The 20,095-nt window shown below is 43.7% G+C and overlaps 2 protein-coding genes across 3 annotated transcripts; one reads left to right on the top strand and one right to left on the bottom strand.

Moving 5' to 3' along the window:
- Positions 1–465: 465 nt before the first annotated feature.
- On the bottom strand, positions 466–4,010 carry LOC112570665. Of its 2 annotated transcripts, none has more exons than XM_025249220.1 (2): positions 3,673–4,010; positions 466–2,665 (listed from the first exon to the last, which is right to left on the bottom strand). In XM_025249220.1, exons 1-2 carry the CDS (start codon positions 3,683–3,685, stop codon positions 1,860–1,862), a joined length of 819 nt encoding a protein of 272 aa, XP_025105005.1. In that variant the 5' UTR covers positions 3,686–4,010; the 3' UTR covers positions 466–1,859. The 2 variants fall into 2 exon arrangements, with proteins under 2 accessions (XP_025105005.1, XP_025105004.1); XM_025249219.1 differs by having other exon boundaries at positions 3,698–4,010.
- A 2,438-nt stretch (positions 4,011–6,448) lies between these two features.
- LOC112571222 (delta-like protein D) lies at positions 6,449–13,538 on the top strand. Its single transcript, XM_025250083.1, has 7 exons — positions 6,449–7,303; positions 8,339–8,464; positions 9,011–9,139; positions 10,470–10,592; positions 11,217–11,342; positions 11,741–11,866; positions 12,239–13,538. The coding sequence occupies exons 1-7, from the start codon at positions 7,207–7,209 to the stop codon at positions 12,883–12,885; spliced, it is 1,374 nt and encodes a 457-aa protein (XP_025105868.1). The 5' UTR covers positions 6,449–7,206; the 3' UTR covers positions 12,886–13,538.
- Positions 13,539–20,095: the final 6,557 nt, after the last annotated feature.

Raw genomic sequence — 20,095 nt, 5'->3', positions numbered from 1 at the left:
CGGGCACGAACTCACACATTGATAGTCGCTGACTCACTTGCACTACACACAGTCCTCATAGAGTTCATGAAAACACCTTTTAAATGCACCCCATGTGACTATGTTGCATGCGTCTCATGTGAAATATCATCATTTAATTTAGCATGTTGACATTCATGACATATGGTGTTCAGCCTATTATATCTTTAACTTTGTCTAAAAATGCATACGAACGCAGCTGTTCAGATTTGTCTGGAATGACAAAGACGCAAAATAAAGAAAACAAAGTGTAAATCATACGAAGAACTAATTGTTATTCATTTATAGCTGCATCAAAGTTGAGTTCTATTGATCAGGATCTTAACCAGGTCTTTTAATCCTTTCACAAAAGATGTATCGATAGTTGTTAGTGAGTATGCTTAAACCAATCCAAAACATGTGACAATAACTCATGGAAAGATATGTTAAGACATTAAAGTTTTTATCTATCGTCCACCTGCTAGTGATGAAGAATTTTTCCCAGTGTGTGCACATTATAAAGTAAATATTCGGAGATGAACAAAAACTATCTTAAAAGCTGGTTTATGTGGTGCATTGTATCTCAGGCAGTTGGCTGATAAAAGTGGTATGATCACCTTTCACAACTTGAAAAAAATATTTTCAGTTGCACGAAATACTATGTTTTTGCTCTTTAATGACATTTTACATGCGATGAAATAGTGTCAAAGGAGAGCTGAAATTGTAGTTTCTTGTCGTGAAACCAAAAGTTAGCATCACATGCACACAGGCGCGGTCATTAGTGTCAAGCACTTGGCTTCCTAATAATTATACATTATTTTGTCTGCACCTCAACGCTACCTTAAAGGACTTGTGCGGTGCAAATACTTTATCCTAATAATTGGTTAAAGTTCAGTGAAAGACATTATTTCCCCAAATTCCTGTACAAAATCAGACAACAAAAACGCGATTAGCCAATGAGAAAGCTGGAAACATATCTGCTAATTAGCATATCCTGCCATCATGGCGGCGTTTGTTGGCGCTTATGTAGTGTGAAATTTTTATGGAAGTAACATCTTGTACTGACCTACTGACCTTTGCTCAGTCATTAGACAGATCTTTTTCCCCTCCTTCAAGTCCTTTAAGGCCGACGCCCGGTGCACTCACCATTAGCATTACCAGAGTCCGGGACACAAAAGCCTGTGATGTTCAGGCGTCTGTGTGAAGGCGCGTCTTAACTGGGCAAATGTCGCCCAATGTTTGACCAAGTTTGGTAAAATCGTGTTAAAGGTGACAGAGAACCAATGGTTTGGGGGCGAGCGTTTGTGACATTGGAACATTGGTGTATATGCCGAGCGAAGTCCTCACTTGTTTGCCAATGCAGTTCTATTTGTCAATACAACTCTGAGGCAGTTCGTTAGTTTTGCGCTTCGGCACTTTGTCCAGTTAAGAACAGTCTTAAGACACACACCTGTCGACATGTTCGTTAGGAATAAACTATGTTCAAAGAGCGAGTGCACACACACACACACATACACACAGAATTGCTTTCAGTGGAGGTATTCATCGCTTCCGACTTGAGAACTCTGTCAGTAAGAACATCTGTCTGAAAACTGCTGTGTTGTCCTATCACTTCTGTCTTTGAGATTTGCATAAATCACCTTTTTAGATATCACGCCATGTATAGACAATTGTTTAATCGTTTAATCTTACCTTTGGGGCGACAAATAATTTATTCCGACGCCTTACTGTGCCTCATCTAGGATATAGACGCTTTTAGTCTGTAATTGCGACCGGAAAATGTCTTTTTCTTTCAGAGGTAGAATTATCCACCCCAACCCCCACGCCCCCACGAACTGATCCAATTTAGCCAGGGTCACATGTCAGGCCGGGGGATACGAAATGACCATGTCTTCTGAGTAGGCGGGTAAAGAGGTTTCACTCATTGACCTTAAAATCGATGGGCGCCATCCTGCTTCCCTGACAACAACCTCACCCCGAGCGTCATCAGAACTTTGATGGAGGTCTTCAGCTGATGGGGAGCGAGACTCCCTGGCGACCTCATGCGGAGGGTAATTCAGGGAGACGTAAGTAGGAGGCCCCTCGGCAAGGGTCACGGCAGCGGTGAGCAATGGCGTGGGGTCTCGGTTCGATATGTTAGACGTTGCCGCCGAGCCGTTGAGAACGCCGTTGCTGGTGCAGCGCCCAAGCCTGTCGTCATTCCCTTGACCGCTCTGTCTGGTCGACTCCAGGTCGACTGTATCGCCGCTGCTGCTGCGCGGCCGACATTTGTTGCGGATGAGGCAGTACATGACGAACGACAGGATCAGGATGACGCAGCACATGATGATACCGCCGATGACCCAGCCATCGACTCGGCTCTTGGAAGCCGGTTTGACCGACAACTGCTCGACGTCCGGCGTGGACCCGCGGGAACCAGAGGGTTGATTGCCACGGTTTGTGGTGGGCCGTTGCTCTAACTGTTGACTTATTGTGGGCCGTGGACCAGCAGGCTGGATTATTGTGGGCCATGGACCAGCAGGCTGGATTGTTGTGGGCCGTGGACCAGCAGGCTTGCTTACTGTAGGCCGTTGGCCACCAGGCTGGCTTGCTGTTGGTCGAGGGCCGCGAGTGGAGTTACCACGAGCTGTCAGAGAAGGGCTGAGAGAATAGTCCTTAATGTCCAATGCTGGCGATAGAATCGGATAAAACAGTCTTTCGTCAGAAGAAATGCTTTCATCATCCCACTTACATTTAAACAAAATAATATTCTATACTCACTAGGGACCTAAATATAGAACAGCCTACAGAATATCATTGCGTTTCATTTAAAATTAATAACAACGGATATTAAATGTTTTGGAGCCAAACAAAAGTTACTCTCAGACTCAAGCACATTTCCACATAATGCTACCGATCTGCAAAGTTCCTCCACCGTCAAGGATCTGATCATGTGACCCGGTATGACACCGTGTAGAAGACTAGCCTTCAAGGCACCTTGGAGGGTAGGTGACACCGCGGTGGCCAGAGGAAGATCTGGTTTACGAAAGTCAAAGACTGGACTGGTCGTCCTGTTTATCCATGTGATCCCTCCCCCCTCCCAACGACAGGTACCGGCCAAGGACTGACTGACCTACTGACTCACTGACTTTAGACGAGTATTTAGTGAAAAGATACCGACTTTTTTCACCTACCTCCAAAGTAATGAATTTAACGACAGTCTAAAATGGTTCAAGAACATTTCGGTCCAGCAAAGTCAGGCTTATTGACTTGAAGAAAGATAAAAGACAGAACAAGTCTTTTTGATGATACTACTCTACAGAAATCAGCCAGCTGGAATACTCATGCATGGAATCAATACGATGGGATGAAAAGAGCAGCAAATCTTTAGGAATTTAATTACGGATCTTGATTCTGTTACATAGACAAGATAGGGTTAATTTTAGTCTGGTCAATGTCAGTCCTATTTTTAATAGTCCTATAGCTACCTAACCATATGGACCGTACATAAAAAGAAGCCATTTCTCGTCATTGTCAAATGTCAGCACTTAATCGTGTTCATAAAAATAGAACCACATTGTCAAGAGCATATGGCATAAACATAATTATATTCCTCTTATCTCCAGGTTATTGAAACTGCCCCTCAAGCAGTTTTTTTTCTGACTGGACTCATGAACTAGAAAAGAAGTAATGCACCTGTGATGGACATCCGATCACTGACCTGCTCCCCATGTGACCATGACAAGTAGAAGAAGAACTTCCAGTAACACAGACCCTCTTCTGGCCTCGTCACTCGCAGCTTTCAGTCTCCTGTTCATGGCGGACACGAGAACTACACACTAATACTTCTTGGAGTATTTGGACTGGGCTTGGGAAAAGCTCGGGATGCGGCAGTATGGTTCAGTACAAGCCGTCGAAACCTCACCCAGGAACTGCCTTCGGGTCCAGAAACGTGAACACACGAGCACCAACGGTGGGTCTGTCTTCTCAGATGCATTCGTTTTGAAGAAGTATTTGCTGCACAACATCAGGTGACCTCACTGTAGCCCTGGAGGACAGTAAATTTTAAATGCCTCCGCTGATAACAGGGCTGGCAGTCGGGTGGAGTGTGGGTACTATTTGTCAAAAATGTCATGCCAACAAGTGAACAGTACACACACATGCACGCACGCACGCGGGCGCACACACATAGACACCCTGCTGTTACATGCATGTTCGCACCTGACAAACAGCTGAGAAACTTTGAAATGAGTGTCACTTATAATAACATAATTTGTTCATCACTTTCAATGGAGATAAACATTAGATTTGCAAAACTGTGTGGCCATAGGGGTTGTAATTTTTTCTGACATACTTCCTTCTCACCTGTCTCACCTGGCGAGGATCCGCTTTCATAGTAGATTTCATGGCTCAACTCGTAAAGAATCCTTTCTGTCCCACGTATAACTCGTATTTTCGTTATCTTTTGTTCTACCTGTGGGAAATCCTCGACTTTCGTAGAGTATCAACTTTTCTTTCCTTTCTCTCCCCCCAATAGTTTTGTATAATGAACAATGTTATTATCAAAATCGTCGCCATTATCTTTATCATCATTTTCTTTTTTTTGGTATCTGAATAACTGGCATGGGCTTAATTGTTTCTGCAAGAACCATTGACTTTTGGTCTGTTGTCTCTGAAAGTAAGTCCGTTATGACAATAGCCCGTGCGAAAACTGCTGTAGCCTGGCAGAAAACGGATGATGCTCAGTCAGGTGAACCACGAACTTGTATTACTGGACTGCCGGCAGACGATTTGTTTTTTTCCAGCTAACTACTAAAACGAGGCATGCTACTATAAAGCTTCCGGTTTAGTCACATTCTTTGTTTAGGCTCGCCGAGACTAACAGCTAAGAACTTCGCAAAAGGCTATATAACAGCGGTTCTCAACCTTTTACATGTGGCGACCCCCCTGACGAACACCGGTACGTCCGCGACCCCCCTTAGCCAGCTAGGTCGGTGGAAGAGCGGGGGGGGGGGGGGCAGCTTTAGCTAACGTCGAACGCCGCGTCGAGGAAATCAATGCAATTCAACAACGGAAGAGCAAAGTTCGTATCTGCAAGAAGTATAACTGTTAATGAAATTTTACTAAAGCTAATAAATATTATTTTATTGGACACTCACTTTGATTAATGAGAAGGTTGAGCCTGCTTGCTGTTGCATAAAGAAGCGAACCTGTGTGCGATGTTCGTACCCACTGCTATTCGCAGCTCAGCCTCTGCGTCCACACGATTTCTGTATTTCGACTTCAGTGCTGCCAATGCTGAAAATCCTTGCTCACACATATATGAAGTTGAAAATGGCAGCAGAACTTTCATTGCTTTCTCAGAAAGGAGAGGATATTCATCGTTGATGCTAATCCAGAATGTTGGCACTGGTGTTGTTTGGAAGACCATTTTCAGGGATTGGTCACTCGAAAGGTCGATGAGCTGCTCTTCTTCTTGCGTGGACAACCCGCTTGTGCTAGGATCAGCCAGAAATGGATTACGAATCCAATCGTATTTAGTCACATCAATTTCAGCGAAATAATGCTGAAACCTTTCTTGCTGTCCGTTTAGATGGCAATAATTACATTCTTCACCTGATCAAGATTCAAGTTGTCAGCCTTGCACTTACACAAGCACGGAAACATATCAAAAATATTTTCTTGGCGTATCTTTTGCGTCCACAACGAAATTTTTCGGACGAAAGCATTCATCTTGTCAGTTGTTTGTAATATGGTGGTGTAATATAGGGGAGTCAGCGATGAGAGATTGGGGGAGAAAGAGGGCAAAAGGCGAGAGGAGGGAGATTGGAGGCTTAATTGTTGAGAGGGAGATTGTGTTTTGAGTTTTGGAAGTGAGAAGTCACTGCATGCCGAGACAGTGTACTTGAATAGGAAGAAGAGATTTGGAGTTTGAGCCCCCGCACCACTCGGTTACACAATGTAAACTAATTCCACTAATACCGGTATAAGAAACTTTTTTTAAAAAATGACCACCTTCGCGACCCCCTTGTAGGCACGTCGCGACCCCCCAAGGGGTCGCGACCCACAGGTTGAGAACCGCTGCTATATAAGCATTGGTCTTGGCAGACAGACAGCAGTCCACATATACCCGTCCATAGGTGAACATTTCTTGAAGTTAATTTCTGACCTGTTTATGCAGATAGCGCCTTTTGCTTGGCTTCTTCGATTTAGGTCATTGTTTCCTGTCTAGATAACAGCTTCGAGTTTGAAATCTTAGTTTATGCATCCGTCGTTTCTTTTTTTGATATTATTTCTTGCTTCTTATTTCTTCCCTGCTCTTTCTCGAGGCTTGCTCGTCCGCGGGAAAGAGTGCTCGTCAAAAGTACCCTCATGACTATTTTATGTGTGCACGAATACGCCTTTAAGAGATGGACTAGACAGCGTCCTAGACTATATCAGTCTATATTGGGAAGGAAAAGGAATGAAGACCCCGTTGAACAAACAGAAGGACTTCATGACCACTTTGCTAAGCTCCCTCTAGGAGATGTGTCAAAGGTCAGACCTTTGGATTACCTCTTTTCTGCTTTGCTGTCGACCTCGTCTTTATGACATCGTGTCCTGCAGGGTGGTGAACACGAGACAACTGCAATGTTCATCCCATAGGATACTCCTGTGCCAGAACTAAATATTGCCGTATTAGCAGGTGACGAATAGTTGCAAAAGGATGTGTATACAAATAAACAATCATACAAGCTCGCAGCTTCCAGACAACATAGGCGACTCGTTTTTGAGTGAGAGCTGTTCAGGGTTCACAAACAGGTTCGTTCCTTGTCGCAACAAAGCCAACAAGCATCTTACATCGCAGCTCCTCTGCCCAAGGTGAAGCATCGACCAGCAGGCGCGAGCAGACTCCGCGTGGGCGCTTGCGCGAAACATCTTCTCGTGCGAGCGGCGCGAGACAACGCGTTGTTTTGCGCGACCTGGCCTGGCAGTCTTGATCGATCAGTTAATAGGTACCGCGGATCGGATTCGCTCCCAGCCACTGTTGCATCTCAGAGCACTGCTCAGCCGGAAGAGAAGGAAAGAAGAAAGACCGTTCGCCATCAACGAGGCAACCATGTCCTTCCAGTCCAGATTGTTTTGAGGGGAGGAGTGCGGCTTGCGTCGTGTGCTGTTGGGACTGCCGGTCAAAGGGTGCACATCCGGGACAGGAGGGACACGTTTTGGGGAGCTAGGAGACGTTCCACGATGTTTTCTCGTGCTGCAAGCGCGGGCATCTTAACGAACACGCCGGACGCTGAGCTATTTTTAGCCGTGCTCGCATGCGTTTGCTTCAGGAACTCAGGTAAGAGATGTCCGTTATACCTGTGACTCGCCTTTTTGTGTAAGGTTGTCAATGGCTGTGATTGTACCTGAAACATGATATTCATAATATAACCAGTGTTTACGATTTAGACATTGTGTGTTCATGCAACAGACCCCTGAGAGTAGGAGGTGGGCATAAAATTATACTCTCTTCACACTTCTAAAACAATAACGAAATGTTTGTCTAGCTTTTACATTAAACACACACACACTTTTAAGTGAGACATTCATAATATTTTGGTAATTTAGATGAGATGAAGATGCATCAGTTAAGATGGGCTGAAGGCGCTTGCACACACATACACACACAAGCACGCACACAGTGGTTGTGGTGCTACTGTTGTTGTTGCTGCTGCCGCCGCCGATGATGATGATCGATGATGATGATCAATGATGATGAATAGCAGAATAGCTTATACAGACAAAGATATGGATAAACAGGCAGAAAACCAATTGGTGGATTCTATATTATAATATTCATGAGGCGTGCTTCTTGTTGCCTGTTCGGTTGAAATTCGGTCACCAGTTCCATGGACAGGTAAGTACCAGAGCAAACGATGGCTAATTGGGCCTCCATAAGCGCAAAGACGTACCGACGAACCTGAATGTTCCTTTCATCTCAGAAATAATAATAATAATAATAAACTCCGCCTGCCTGTGAGCATGGTAACAGCCCTGTGGAAAACGATCTCTGTTCTGTTGATTCGATCGAACCTCATGTTATAACAAAAACGGTAAAAAGGCCATGCAGGCTGAAGCTTTGACCTTTCAGAGAAACGCAGGTATCTTGGAACAGCAGCACTAAGAAAAGTGCAGAGGAGGAACCATGGAACATCAAGGTGTGCTTTAGAAACTTTGAATAAAGAACACGTTAGAAGCGTTAGAACAACAGAATGCGACAAAAAAGTAAATTTCAATGAAACAGAAGTAGCTAGTAAAATAACAATAGAAAAAAAAAAGATGGGGACAATAGAAAATATCAGGTAACCTTGTTGACGTCTGCTTTTGGTGGCAGGGGCGGAGACTGGTCTCTGCGAGTCATCCCCCTGTCAGAATGGCGGAGTGTGCAACCAGGTGCTGACCACTTACTACTGCTACTGTCCGGACACCTACGATGGCCGTGACTGCCAAATCAAGCTCGGTAAGACGGCTTTCCATTGTTTCTTTATTCTTCAAAAATATCCTGCTTGTTTAATGCCTTCTTGTGAAAACGGAACACAACCATTTTAATTCTATCTTGACTGTTAGCCTGATTGATACGATGGAGATTTAATTTGAAAGGAGAGTTTAAATACAATATCTAAATTCAGAATATGCTCGTAAGACAGACGGATGGATGGACGGTAGGAGTCATATATGCATGCCTATTTATTAATGAGCGAATGATAGATGGACGGAAAGACGAATGAACGTAAAATAGACAAAGAAGTAAGCAAACAAACGAATGGATAGAGATAGATACAATTTCCGTCATTAGCGCTCCAAAAATCATTGCACAAAAGCCTTCATTACTTCGTCTGCTGGCATTCTGGTTCAGGTGAAAAAAGAAAGAGACAAAATGCGAAAGAGTGTTGCTCTGTTCTAAAAAAGATTTCTGGCAGCTCTCGCCGCCAGTCGATTATGACGGATGAAGGAAATGCCGAGCTTGCAGGATTGATTCTCTCTCTGCTGTCTACTCTGTCAACAGCCCACCCGAAGCACGTCTCCTGCAAGTCGTCTCCTTGCATCAACGGGGGCACGTGCCACCAACTGACGCACACCTACTATTGCGAGTGCCCCAGCAACTACCGCGGCTCCAACTGCGAAAGCAAACTCGGTCAGTTCACGTGCATGTCTTCACGCACGCACACTGGTTGACAAACAAGCACGCACTAAAATACACACACACACGCACGCACGCTGGCTGACACGCAAGCACGCACTTACACACGCACAACTGTGATAGTAGGCATTGACTAGAGAGGTCGAGTGAAGGGGCTGATATGTTGACTGTCACAATTCACATTGAATGTACCGTGTTTCCTCGAAAATAAGACCATGTCTTATATTATTTGTTTGCTCCAAAAGAATAGGACTTATTTAACAAATTTCTTATTTTATGATGTACAATTTTATCTATGTTTTTACTTATAACTGAGTACGTTTGTCATGTGTTTGAACGGACGAACGAAATCGACCGTTAGGTTGACGATCTTAACGAGGGCTTATATTTAGGGTAAGGCTAATATCACGAGCACCCCGAAAAAAAATCATTCTTGGGGTTATCTTCGGGGAAACACGGTAACAAGAGTTCAAATTTACCAAAGGGTGAACGCATCTTATAGTCAGTTGTACGAATGGAAAGACAACACCACTCTACTTGCCGTCTAGAATCCTATATGGCGTATAAAGCCACGCTCGAAAACGAGGTAGATAATGTGCCATCACACCCCCAAAAAAGCAGTACTCTCATGATGAAGATAATACGGTGATGGAGAAGGAGACTAATGTTTTTCTACGTCTAGCATCAACCATCAGTGGCGTAAGAACCAGGGGGGCAATGGGAGGAGGGGGCAGCCTCCCCCTCAAAAAGGTACTGTGGAGGCAAGAATGTGAATGTCCTTCACTGTCAGCATGAATCTTAATGAGCGAAGGGTTTTTCATGTATTTTAAAAAAAACTCTTCGCTTAAGTACTCCACAGTTGCACGACAGTGAACTCACACTGCAAAAAGTGTAGGCCCTTTCAAGGCTTTATGGAGAACGGGAAATGTCTAATTACTAGGGAAAAAAACTATCCCTGGTTCGGCTGAACATAGTTGCTTCCATTTAACACATTTCTTGTCCTGTTAGGGCCTCGGGAAAATGAACAGACACTCAGTCGACACTTCTTGTACGACTCGCCTGAGGACGTTGACGACCCTGATCGGCACTGGCTTGTCGATGATCTCCTCTTTATAAAATTGCGATGTCTGCCCTCTCTGTCCTGGATGATTGCTGCAGGGAAAGGGAAGGGAGCCCGTAGAGCAGTTTCAGCAGCAGAGGTGGGAGGGGTAGAGATTGTAGCACTTGAAAATGAGCAGGAGGAGCAATAAGTTTGGAGGTGGGGGTGGGGTGAGATGCAAGTCACAGGTGTATGAGTGACATGTGATTGACTGTTCACTTGCAGAACCAAGGGAGCACTGCCAGTCCTCGCCGTGTAAAAATGGCGGCACGTGTTACGACTTGTTGTTCACCTACTACTGTGAGTGCCCTCGCCACTACCACGGCAACGACTGTCAGATTCGAGAAGGTCAGACCACAGCACTGGTTGTCATTCGATTTCTTTTTCCGTTTAGTTCTGAGTATGGTGAATACAGAATCACGTAAGTCTGTGGACTTATGTGCTGTGTACATATGTAAGTGTGTTTAAAGGTCCATTGAGCCACACATTTTTTTCTACTGACTCTCCAAGCCGCAGAGAATATATTCCTTCCGTTCTCGAGATACACGCGTACAAACATCACCCCTGCACAGAAAGAGATAAAATAGGAGAGCAGGGACCATGTGTCAGTTCTGTTAGTCAGACGTATCTGTGTACAAATGTGCTGTATGTTTGTACCCTGAGAATAGCAAGCTATTGACCCACATTGTAGAAATGTTATCTTGTACTTAGCTTCATTTATTCAAAAGAATTTTTTTTTACCCCATTAGGCCTTTAATTGTATGTTTGAGCGTGCAAGCGCAATATACTTTAGAATGATGAAAATAATATGAACGTTATAAAAGATGATTGTCGCAGATTTTTTATTTACTGTTGCTTCGTTGGTGTGTTGGCTGGTCATTCCATCGGTCGCATGTTTGCTTGCGTGCCTTGTTGGTTGGCTGAATGGCGAGCTGATCAGCTGACTGGCTGTAATTATTCGTGTTGTATCAGTGCTTCAGAAACACTCCTGTGACTCCTCCCCGTGCAAAAACGGCGGCACGTGCCAGGAACTGGACTTCACCTATCGCTGCGTGTGTCGCGAGGGCTTCCTGGGTCTTAACTGCGAAGTAGAAAACGGTACAGACTATGATTATCTCGCACTTCTTGAAGTAGTAAAGGGTACAGACTGTCACACTCTCTTAATTAAACATCTCTAAGTAAACAAACAAACAAACAAAAAACTGCGATCTTTACGCACATAAGAGGGAAAAAATCTTAGAAAAGATTTACTATAATAAGGCCTGCACTTAGTTGTTTTAGTATTTATGTAATACAACTCAATCTTATACATTTTGTATGCTAATATATACTTATATGAACAATACTGAAAAAGTAGTTTTATCTTTGTTCATGCCTTTTTCTGCTCCCATGTTCTCGTGTATGTGATTGTTTGATTGATTTAGTAACTTATTGATTTATTAGTTGATTAATTAACTTATTAGTCTACTAATTCATCCATTCATTTATCATTGCAGTGTTAGCAGACTACTGTTCCTCGATTCCGTGTCAGAACGGAGGTGTGTGCCACAACACGGAGCTTTTCCGGTACATCTGTGTCTGTACCAAGGACTATCGCGGACGGAACTGTGAACTCAAGAAGCGTAAGCAGACATTTGTACACACATACATTCACATTTCTGTCTAGTACCACAGCACCAGTGACAAATCCCTCCAGTAAAAAATGTCTTTCTTCATCTTCTGATAAATTGTTTGACACATGTTACGACTTCATTTTTTTTCAGGACCAAAATAGTGGTTTTTTTACTATTACTTCCTTCTTCTTACGTTGTTTATTCATCTTTCTTTATCTTTATTCACTTAATCGATTTCTTTTTCTCTGGCTTTATATGTATTATAAGGCTTTCTCTGTATTTATTTTTTTGTTTTATATTAGCTATTTTTTAAATGTTTTCTTTCTTTATATTTCTGTTGTCTGCCCTTGTATCCCTGATATTTGTGACAATAATTTGCAGACTCGACACCAACCCCGTTTGTTGAACACCATGGTGAAGGAGGCTTCTACCCGCTGGACGACCCACGAGCGGTGTCAGCCGTGGCCACAGCCGGAATCTACTCTGGCGTGGCTCTGGGCTGCGTGGGTGTGGTGCTCATCATCTTCCTCTTTTGGCGCCGGAAGTGCGTCATGTTGGCCATGTGCTACGATACCTCTGACGACACCCCGGCAAACCCACAGGATCACCCTAGCAACGGCGGCCGCCCTCCAGAGTACAGCAGCCTGCTACCTCCTGCTGTACCCGCTCCGGAAGACATGCCGCAGCGCGACTACACGGCGGCTGTCGCCGGCGGCAGCGGCAGCGACAGCGGCGGGGCCAGCGGAGTAGGGAGGGATCGGCCCCCGTCGTACCGCACCGCGACGCAGGTGTTGCTGCCCCACGCGTGTGTCGCACGTTCGCGGCAGACGCAGTGGGGCTGGACCGTCGTTAAGTGCGGGGCCCAGGAAGATGGCGTCCATGGCTGTGACCGGATGCTGCTGCAGGACGCGTCCACGCAGGCGCCACCGGTCTGCCGCACAGTGCCAGAAGACATCGTCATCGATGACAGCGACAGCGAACCGCCCCCGTCCTACGAGGAGGCCATACGTGATTCGAACGTGACGTAGTAATGTGACGATGGCAAACTTTCCCCCTGCTCCCTCCCCAGGTTTGGTCTGGACGTGCAACAGGCAGTGGAGATCGCGCCCACGTGGCCTGATTATCAACATATCAAGACTTCTTTGACACATTTAGTGCCGGGGTCAGAGTTCGAACGATATTTTGAGTTGTGGAGAAATGTCAGTTATACGGGTTACAACGAAAAGTAGAAAGGCAGAGAAAGAATGTAGAAGAAAGAGGGAAAGAGTAAAGGCGGAGAAGTTAGGATGTCATTAACGTAGATGCTATTGTGCTTTTACAAAGGTATCTCAAAAGGGAGTAGAATGGAAGTTGTATCTGACCTGGCATCCTGTTTCTGTTAAAAACAACGAAGTAGACTGCCATTTTCTGAAGTTCCTTTCTTGACAGTCCACTTCCTTCTGCCTTACATTTCTAAAATAATGTGCGCTTGCGCAAAGTTATGAAGCAAGATGGCGTCTTCGCAACTTGGCAACAGGGAGAAGAATGAAAGAAAAAAAAGCAACAGCTTTCGAAGAGACTTAATAGGTCCGGAGTGCTGGAGTATAAGACCCGAGTGTGTAGTAGCCGGCCAAGAAAGAGGAGATGATATGACAAACTATTCTCCCGTCTGCTAGTTGTGGAGATGATGTTAAGATATCAAGAAAGCAATGTCTCTCACGCCGTTAAATGACATTCCCAGCTCAGTGGTGAACCCCCTCTTCCCGCATCTTCAACGATTTGTTTTTGTTTTGTTTTTATTTCTTTACACGTTTACCGTGCGTGCCTGTTTAACCTGTCATAATATTGTTGAGCGATGCGTTATACTGTTGTATAACGAAGACAGTCAAAGTTCAATGTGTTTCACTTCCAAAAGAAACAAGACTGTGCCACGTGATCATGATCACCAAGCAGAGAGAAACTGTATGTAAAAGCTAAATCACGTGACCATTTGGCGGTGACGACTTGTACAAACGAGGAAACTGTCATGGCTTCAAAAGAAGACTTGCTGAGGAATAGAAAATTAAAATCCGTAGATGAAAACAAAATGTCATAGTCGTGTTGTCAGTCCACAATGATGCCGAGAAAGTGTACATCAGTACGATGACACGAAAATCACTTGGGTGACTTACCTGGGGGATGGATCACATGACCCGTTTCTTGAATGACATCATGCAGCCCATCTCGGAAAGAGAGCCTTCTAAAGCAAAACCACTTTTGCTGAAAACACATAGTCTTGTCTCACTGATAGAAGAACTGCCGGAGAGAAATGAACCAGCGCACCGGGTAACCCTGAGTAAAACTCGACACGGTCACCAGTCTTCGCTAATTCGTGTATTGGTGTCTGTGTCTTATCGTCTGCTGTACTTGTTTTGACTTGAGAACGAATTTGTACAAAATCGACCAGGCTTCCTGCTATGCCTAGACAACAGTATTTCATTTTATCACTGATGTTGAAAGCTTTAAAAACAAGTCTTCGTGAAATATATATGTTATATAGTTTAATCCATTTCTCACTTCAGGTTCAACCTCTTTGTACAAAATGGCTACAGCGCTGGTTGTCGCATTTTGACTGACCACGCATGCGTTGGGAACTGAGTATCCAATCAAATCGCAAGTCTTTTGTTATGCGTCAAGCTATTGGCTTGATTTTTGTTCTCTTGTTGTTGTGATGATAGTCTTATGTAAAAACCTGTCTCAAACGGCTTTTTCTGGCTTGCGAGGGGCTTTGTTGTTGTTTGCTGCTGCTGGGATTCATGCCTCTTGTTTTTTTTTGTTTTTTTTTTCAAGTTTCATTGTGCAACAGCCTCTATATATATATTATATTTTTTTGTCTTTTTCAGTCTTCTATTCCATTCTTACAACGCGATTTTTCCCTGCAAATTCACCTTCCTATTCGTTCCTTCAGTGTCAGCAGCGCAGACAGTCATCTTCACTGTGGCAGTGTGGCAAAACTGATATGCACGTGCGTCCAGTAAGAGAAAGAAACACACTTTCTGACCCACTGCTAGACTTTCATTCTAAAGTCACTTATCATACTACTTAGTACAGGTGCACGCGCTGGTTACGAGCAAGTATATACTGCTTACATCAGGGATGCTAATCTTCACAGGCATCCATCTGTCTCTAACTTTCCAATTATCCTTTCAAACAATTGAATGTAACTTTTAAACATCGTTTCGAACTGTTTAATTTAGAACACATACACAAAATTCCAGGCTAGAATTATCATTATTTTCATTATCTCGTTTCATTTTTGTAGGGTCATATAGGAAAGGTAAAAAGAATATACATGCGATAGAAAATGAAGTCAATTGTTTATTTTTGGTGGTCGCGAGGAAGAAAAGCAGGAGAAACTTTTATAACGCTTGTTGTGTAATTAAACTTTGCTGTTAATCTTTCAATATGTATAAAGTTTTCCATGAACAGATTTTTGGGAACCCACACTCAAAACAGTAATGCAAGAAGTGGAAGAAAGTGAAGGATCTTCAGTGAGAAAATTACGCTTTAAATATGTGTAGGCCTGTGTACATACAGATTGGAAAATGTTTGCTTACATAAAACTTTTGTACAAATCCATGTTGACTATGGAAAACATCGAAAAAAGTGTCATACAAAGTGGTGCCTAGTCCAATGCGATTGCCTGCAGAACAAAATGGATGATTGGATATCAAACTGAAGTATGTTTAAAATACCTGAGTATCTCTCAAACAGTGCCGATTATTGTTGTTGGTATTTTCCCCACTTTGTGGTTCTGTCACGTTTTTGCCTTCAATTTGTCCATATCAGGCATCATTAAATATTTCTCATGCAATAAGTGTTCGCTGTTGTTCGATGATAAAACTGAGACACAATTAGCAGGAATGGTACAAACTGTTTGTGTGTTGTTCTCAAGAGCTTGTACAAATACGTGCATATACTTATGTAATACACAAAAAGAAGTCGACCCGTTTGTTAGAAGTATTTTCAACTAGATGATGATGGTGATGGATGGAGGATGGATGGATGATGATGATGGATTGAGAGGGATAATGGATGGATGGATGATGGTGATGAATGGGTGATGGGAATAAATGGGTGATGGGGATGGATTGGTGATGAATTATTTAATAGTAACTTTGATTACCTAAATGGATCGGTATTAAACTGCGTATGTAACTGCACATACATGGTACTACATGGCTGTACATTGTACTCTTTGATGAACTATCACACAAAGAAGCAAGGCCTTTGTCTACCATGGTAGGCTTGTGGGTACAGAACCTGTCGCCAACCTTTGTGTCGCTTAGCTACGTCGCCTGAGCTCTCGACTCTCGACTGTAAAGTTTCTTAAGCACCACTCTCAGTAGCAAAAGCTCTTAAAAGCATAGGGAAATAGTCGTGGTTCTCAACAGGACTCAGGACTTTCAGACTGATCCATTCAAGAGAAAGCTATCGACTTCTTACGGTGAAGAAGGCGGCAAACGTATCTTTCTGCAAACCCAGCTGTGTCAGCGAGTGTGCATGCATGCGTGCTTGCAACCCACTTCCATCTAGTGACACATTTCCACAGGATAGCACACTTCAAAAAGCTGAAACATTTCCATAGAATAATACAATACTAAGATAATACTATTCAATAGTCTTAAATGTCCTAGGACTCCATCCCTCTTCCAAGGAAATCAATTATTAGCCTTCGAAAAAACAGCATAGTCCAAGTTACTTCATTAAATATTGGATCTCAACAAATCGGTATTTTTTTAAAATTTAAGTTAAAAAAATCAATAATTTGTCAAAGGATAAATATATGTTTAGTTAGTTTATTGCTTCTTATTCCTGGAGGAGCATTGGGCAGCAACAACACCTCGCCAGCGGACCCGATTTGGGGCAGCCCCCACCCCTCAGAAATATATACATATATAATTATTATTTAAACACAAATATGCTTCTCATTCCTGCCTCGCAAAAAATGTCGAAGATTTGTAAACAATTTTTAAAGGACTGATGCTTGGTTCCTGGCAATCCTGGACAATTAAGTTAACGAGTGCTTAAAATAAACTGATTTATATCCTTCGGGCCTTTTTTTTTTTAAAGTATTTATTCGCTGAGACGGAACTGATCATTAAAGTGCAGAAGGAAGCTTCGTCGGCTCGATGTGGTTTTGCTTGTTGTTGTTGTCCCCCAGCTGCTTCTGCTTACTAGAAAGCTCGTGCACATGCACGTGCGCCTTGCTCCCACGCAAGGGAAGCAACAGAGCATGCGCAGACGGGGAGCAGGCCACCGGAACCGGCTGTTTCGACGTTCTGTCCATGAACCTCGTTGGCCGGCCATTTCGGGAAGATGTTGGCCGCCTGCGCGTCCTCGTCGTATTGACAGTCGGATGTGTCACCCTTGTGTTCTTGTTGCTGGCTACAGCGACTTGCTGGACAGTTGCAATGTTCGGAAGCTTGGAATCCTTTCGGCTCGTGCGTCTGCTCGAGCCATGAGCCGGGATGCATGAAACGGCATCTCGATCCCTGCCCTGCAGGATTGGTGGCAGACAGACACAAGACGAGGAGAACAGGCTTGTCATGTCTTTTCTGCCAGAGGAACTTCTGTGGCACAAGGTCGCCGCAGTCGGGGAGGTCGGAGAGCAAACGACGGCACCACCACCAGCATCAGCAGCAGCAGCGGCGGCGGTGGCAGCTCCATTCACATCGGAACATCCGGACAGCTGTGCTTGGTTAGCACACCGGAAGCTGGGAGACTGGATGAGATTAGGCAGTTTGAGTCGAGTCGTGCTGTCGGCGAGGTTTTCGCCTTCCGGTTGACTGTGAAGATCTCTGGCTGTGTCATCTCCCTGTTTCTTGGCTCCGGCTTTGTCATCTGCATTACCTTGATGTGTCTCTATGGCCGGAAGTTGCATGTCGCGAGTACACGTGTACCTACTGTTGTGGGCGTCTAGAGTACACATGTACTTTGCGGTTAGAGTACGCGTGTACTTGTCCTTTGTAGGCATCAGTCGACGAGGGTCTCAATACTGATGGTGATTCTGAGAAACGAAGAAAGCACCTCTACTGCTTTATGCTGGTCTTTATGCAGCCAAGAACCCAGAGGTGGCTTCAATAAGCCTCAGCTGCATACAGTATGGCTGGGATATATACTGACTCAAACAGCCATTGTTTTCGTGTTTAAAAGTTTGATGTCTGAGTAAAACGTTCCCGACAGGTCGACGAAGCAGCAATAGGTGGTAAATGATCCCAAGATTATAACGAGGGTCAGTTGCTTGAGACTGTTGGTCTACCTGTACAGGAAATGGAAAATGTTTTTAGTTGCCATGAGGTCAATATTAGGCGCTTTAATCATAGTTAATCGTTCATTTGCCAAAAGTTCTTATATTTAAAATTACTTCGTATTCGATAGTTTAAACACAAGGCTTTTAAAATCGAGGTTTTCTCATATCAGTTCATCACCTCTGTGAGTAAAATTTTTATTACAAAAATATTAAAAGAAATCTGGCAAGACCTGACATCAAGTGGATTAACCCATGCAAGTGTGGCTTGGTTGTTCCAAAATTTCTAAGTAAAATCTAAGAAGGATTCGAAGATAAGCGAAAGGTGAGAACAATACACTACAGATGGAAGACACTGTCTGACTGTTGTTCATAATGATCACGTGGTCAACAGGGTTGATGGATGCGAACACGCTTGGCCAAGAGACGCTTGGCCAGTCTGTGACTTTGGACACATCAGTTGCAGCAATGCAAGGTTTCAGGCTACAAAATACATCACAAGGGGTAAAAATGTCCGGGGTTGTTGAAGGAGGCGGATTTACAGCTACCACTATCTCCTCGACCGGAGAGCTGAAAGCAAGTGTGGCTTTATGGCTTGTTCGCAAGTGGCTTCCTACACGCAAACCTTGACGCCTAATAAATCTTATAGGCGACAGTGACCACCCAGGGTGTCTTCGTACCCCTTCAGTTTTCTAAGACAGCGGGAGTGAGAGACAGTACAGAATCACGAAAACGTGACAATGTTGTCAGGTGTAGAACATGCTGTAAATAACCGACCGCTTAACGCATGTGTAACAGTAACAGCAGCACAAAAGTGAGTGCGTACGCGTGTGTGTCCATGTGTACATGTGTAATTATGTCACGGCGTATCGGGTTTTTTTATGCTTTGAAATGATTTTTTGATGAGACAGGTGCTTTGAAGCACCCTCCTTTCAAACAGTTCCATGTCACAACTCAACTTCTTGCTGCAACATAAACGATCACCAAGTTCTCGGGATATAGTTTTGGAGTTCAACCAACTTGGTTGAGTATTCGCGCGCAGGTAGAATAGACTCATCGACAACACATTCAGCAAGTCCTTTCCTTCTCTGGTAACCCGAGAGCACACTGAGGACATACAGTCCGTTCCTAATTTGCCGTTTTTCGTTGGATGAATAGAAAAGTGTTATCAAGAGGAGAACAAAGGGCCAGGCGTGTGGAAGTGAATGGTTAGGAAAATAAAACCTTTTTTTATTGTGCCGCAAAACTTCATCCTTTGTAAGGAGGTACTTAAACTGGTTCTCGATAGAAGGTTTTTTTATGAGGAGAGACAATCAAAGTCTGAGAGAAAATACATTGATAGCGAAGCCTATTGTTGGTTGTTACCTTGTGCGGTGGGCTGTAAATTTACTTCTGTAACTTTCATCCACTTGGGAACTGATTTAACTGATTTCTCTAGAGTGAAATGGCCGCACTTTCTGATAAATTAACCTTCCTTCTTGTAAACCTCTATTATTAGTTTCAAAGTTAGAGCACGCGGGTTCACCTCTTATTCTTACCACAGATATGTATAGCTATACAGATCTCTTACCTTGTAGAATAAGTACTGCAGAGACCGAAAAAAAAATAATAAAAGAAAGTGTCAAACTGATTTACAGTTCGAAAGATTTTGCACTGACTTGCCAGTAATAAGCAGTTATACTCGTAAGCCGGTGACCTTGGGGCACCGGTGAGTGATAATTACCTCGATCTTGCTAATGATGATGATGATAATAATAACAATAATCATAAATTATTATTATTAAGCTCTTATATCGCGCAACATCACTATCAACGATAATAATTAAAGAGATGGCATTAAAACACTGGATAACATTAAGATGATAATATTACAGGGCTTCTGCTTACGCAAAAAATTGCGTACAGTACGCCTTAAAAGTTCGGAGGACCCCTTCAATTTTCGTCAATGGGGTCCCCTTCAAATTTGGGCG

This window comes from Pomacea canaliculata, linkage group LG8, assembly GCF_003073045.1.
Source record: "Pomacea canaliculata isolate SZHN2017 linkage group LG8, ASM307304v1, whole genome shotgun sequence".
Taxonomy (NCBI): domain Eukaryota; kingdom Metazoa; phylum Mollusca; class Gastropoda; order Architaenioglossa; family Ampullariidae; genus Pomacea; species Pomacea canaliculata.
The sequence above is the reverse complement of the archived record's forward strand: the minus strand, read 5'-3'. Positions and strand labels throughout refer to the sequence as shown.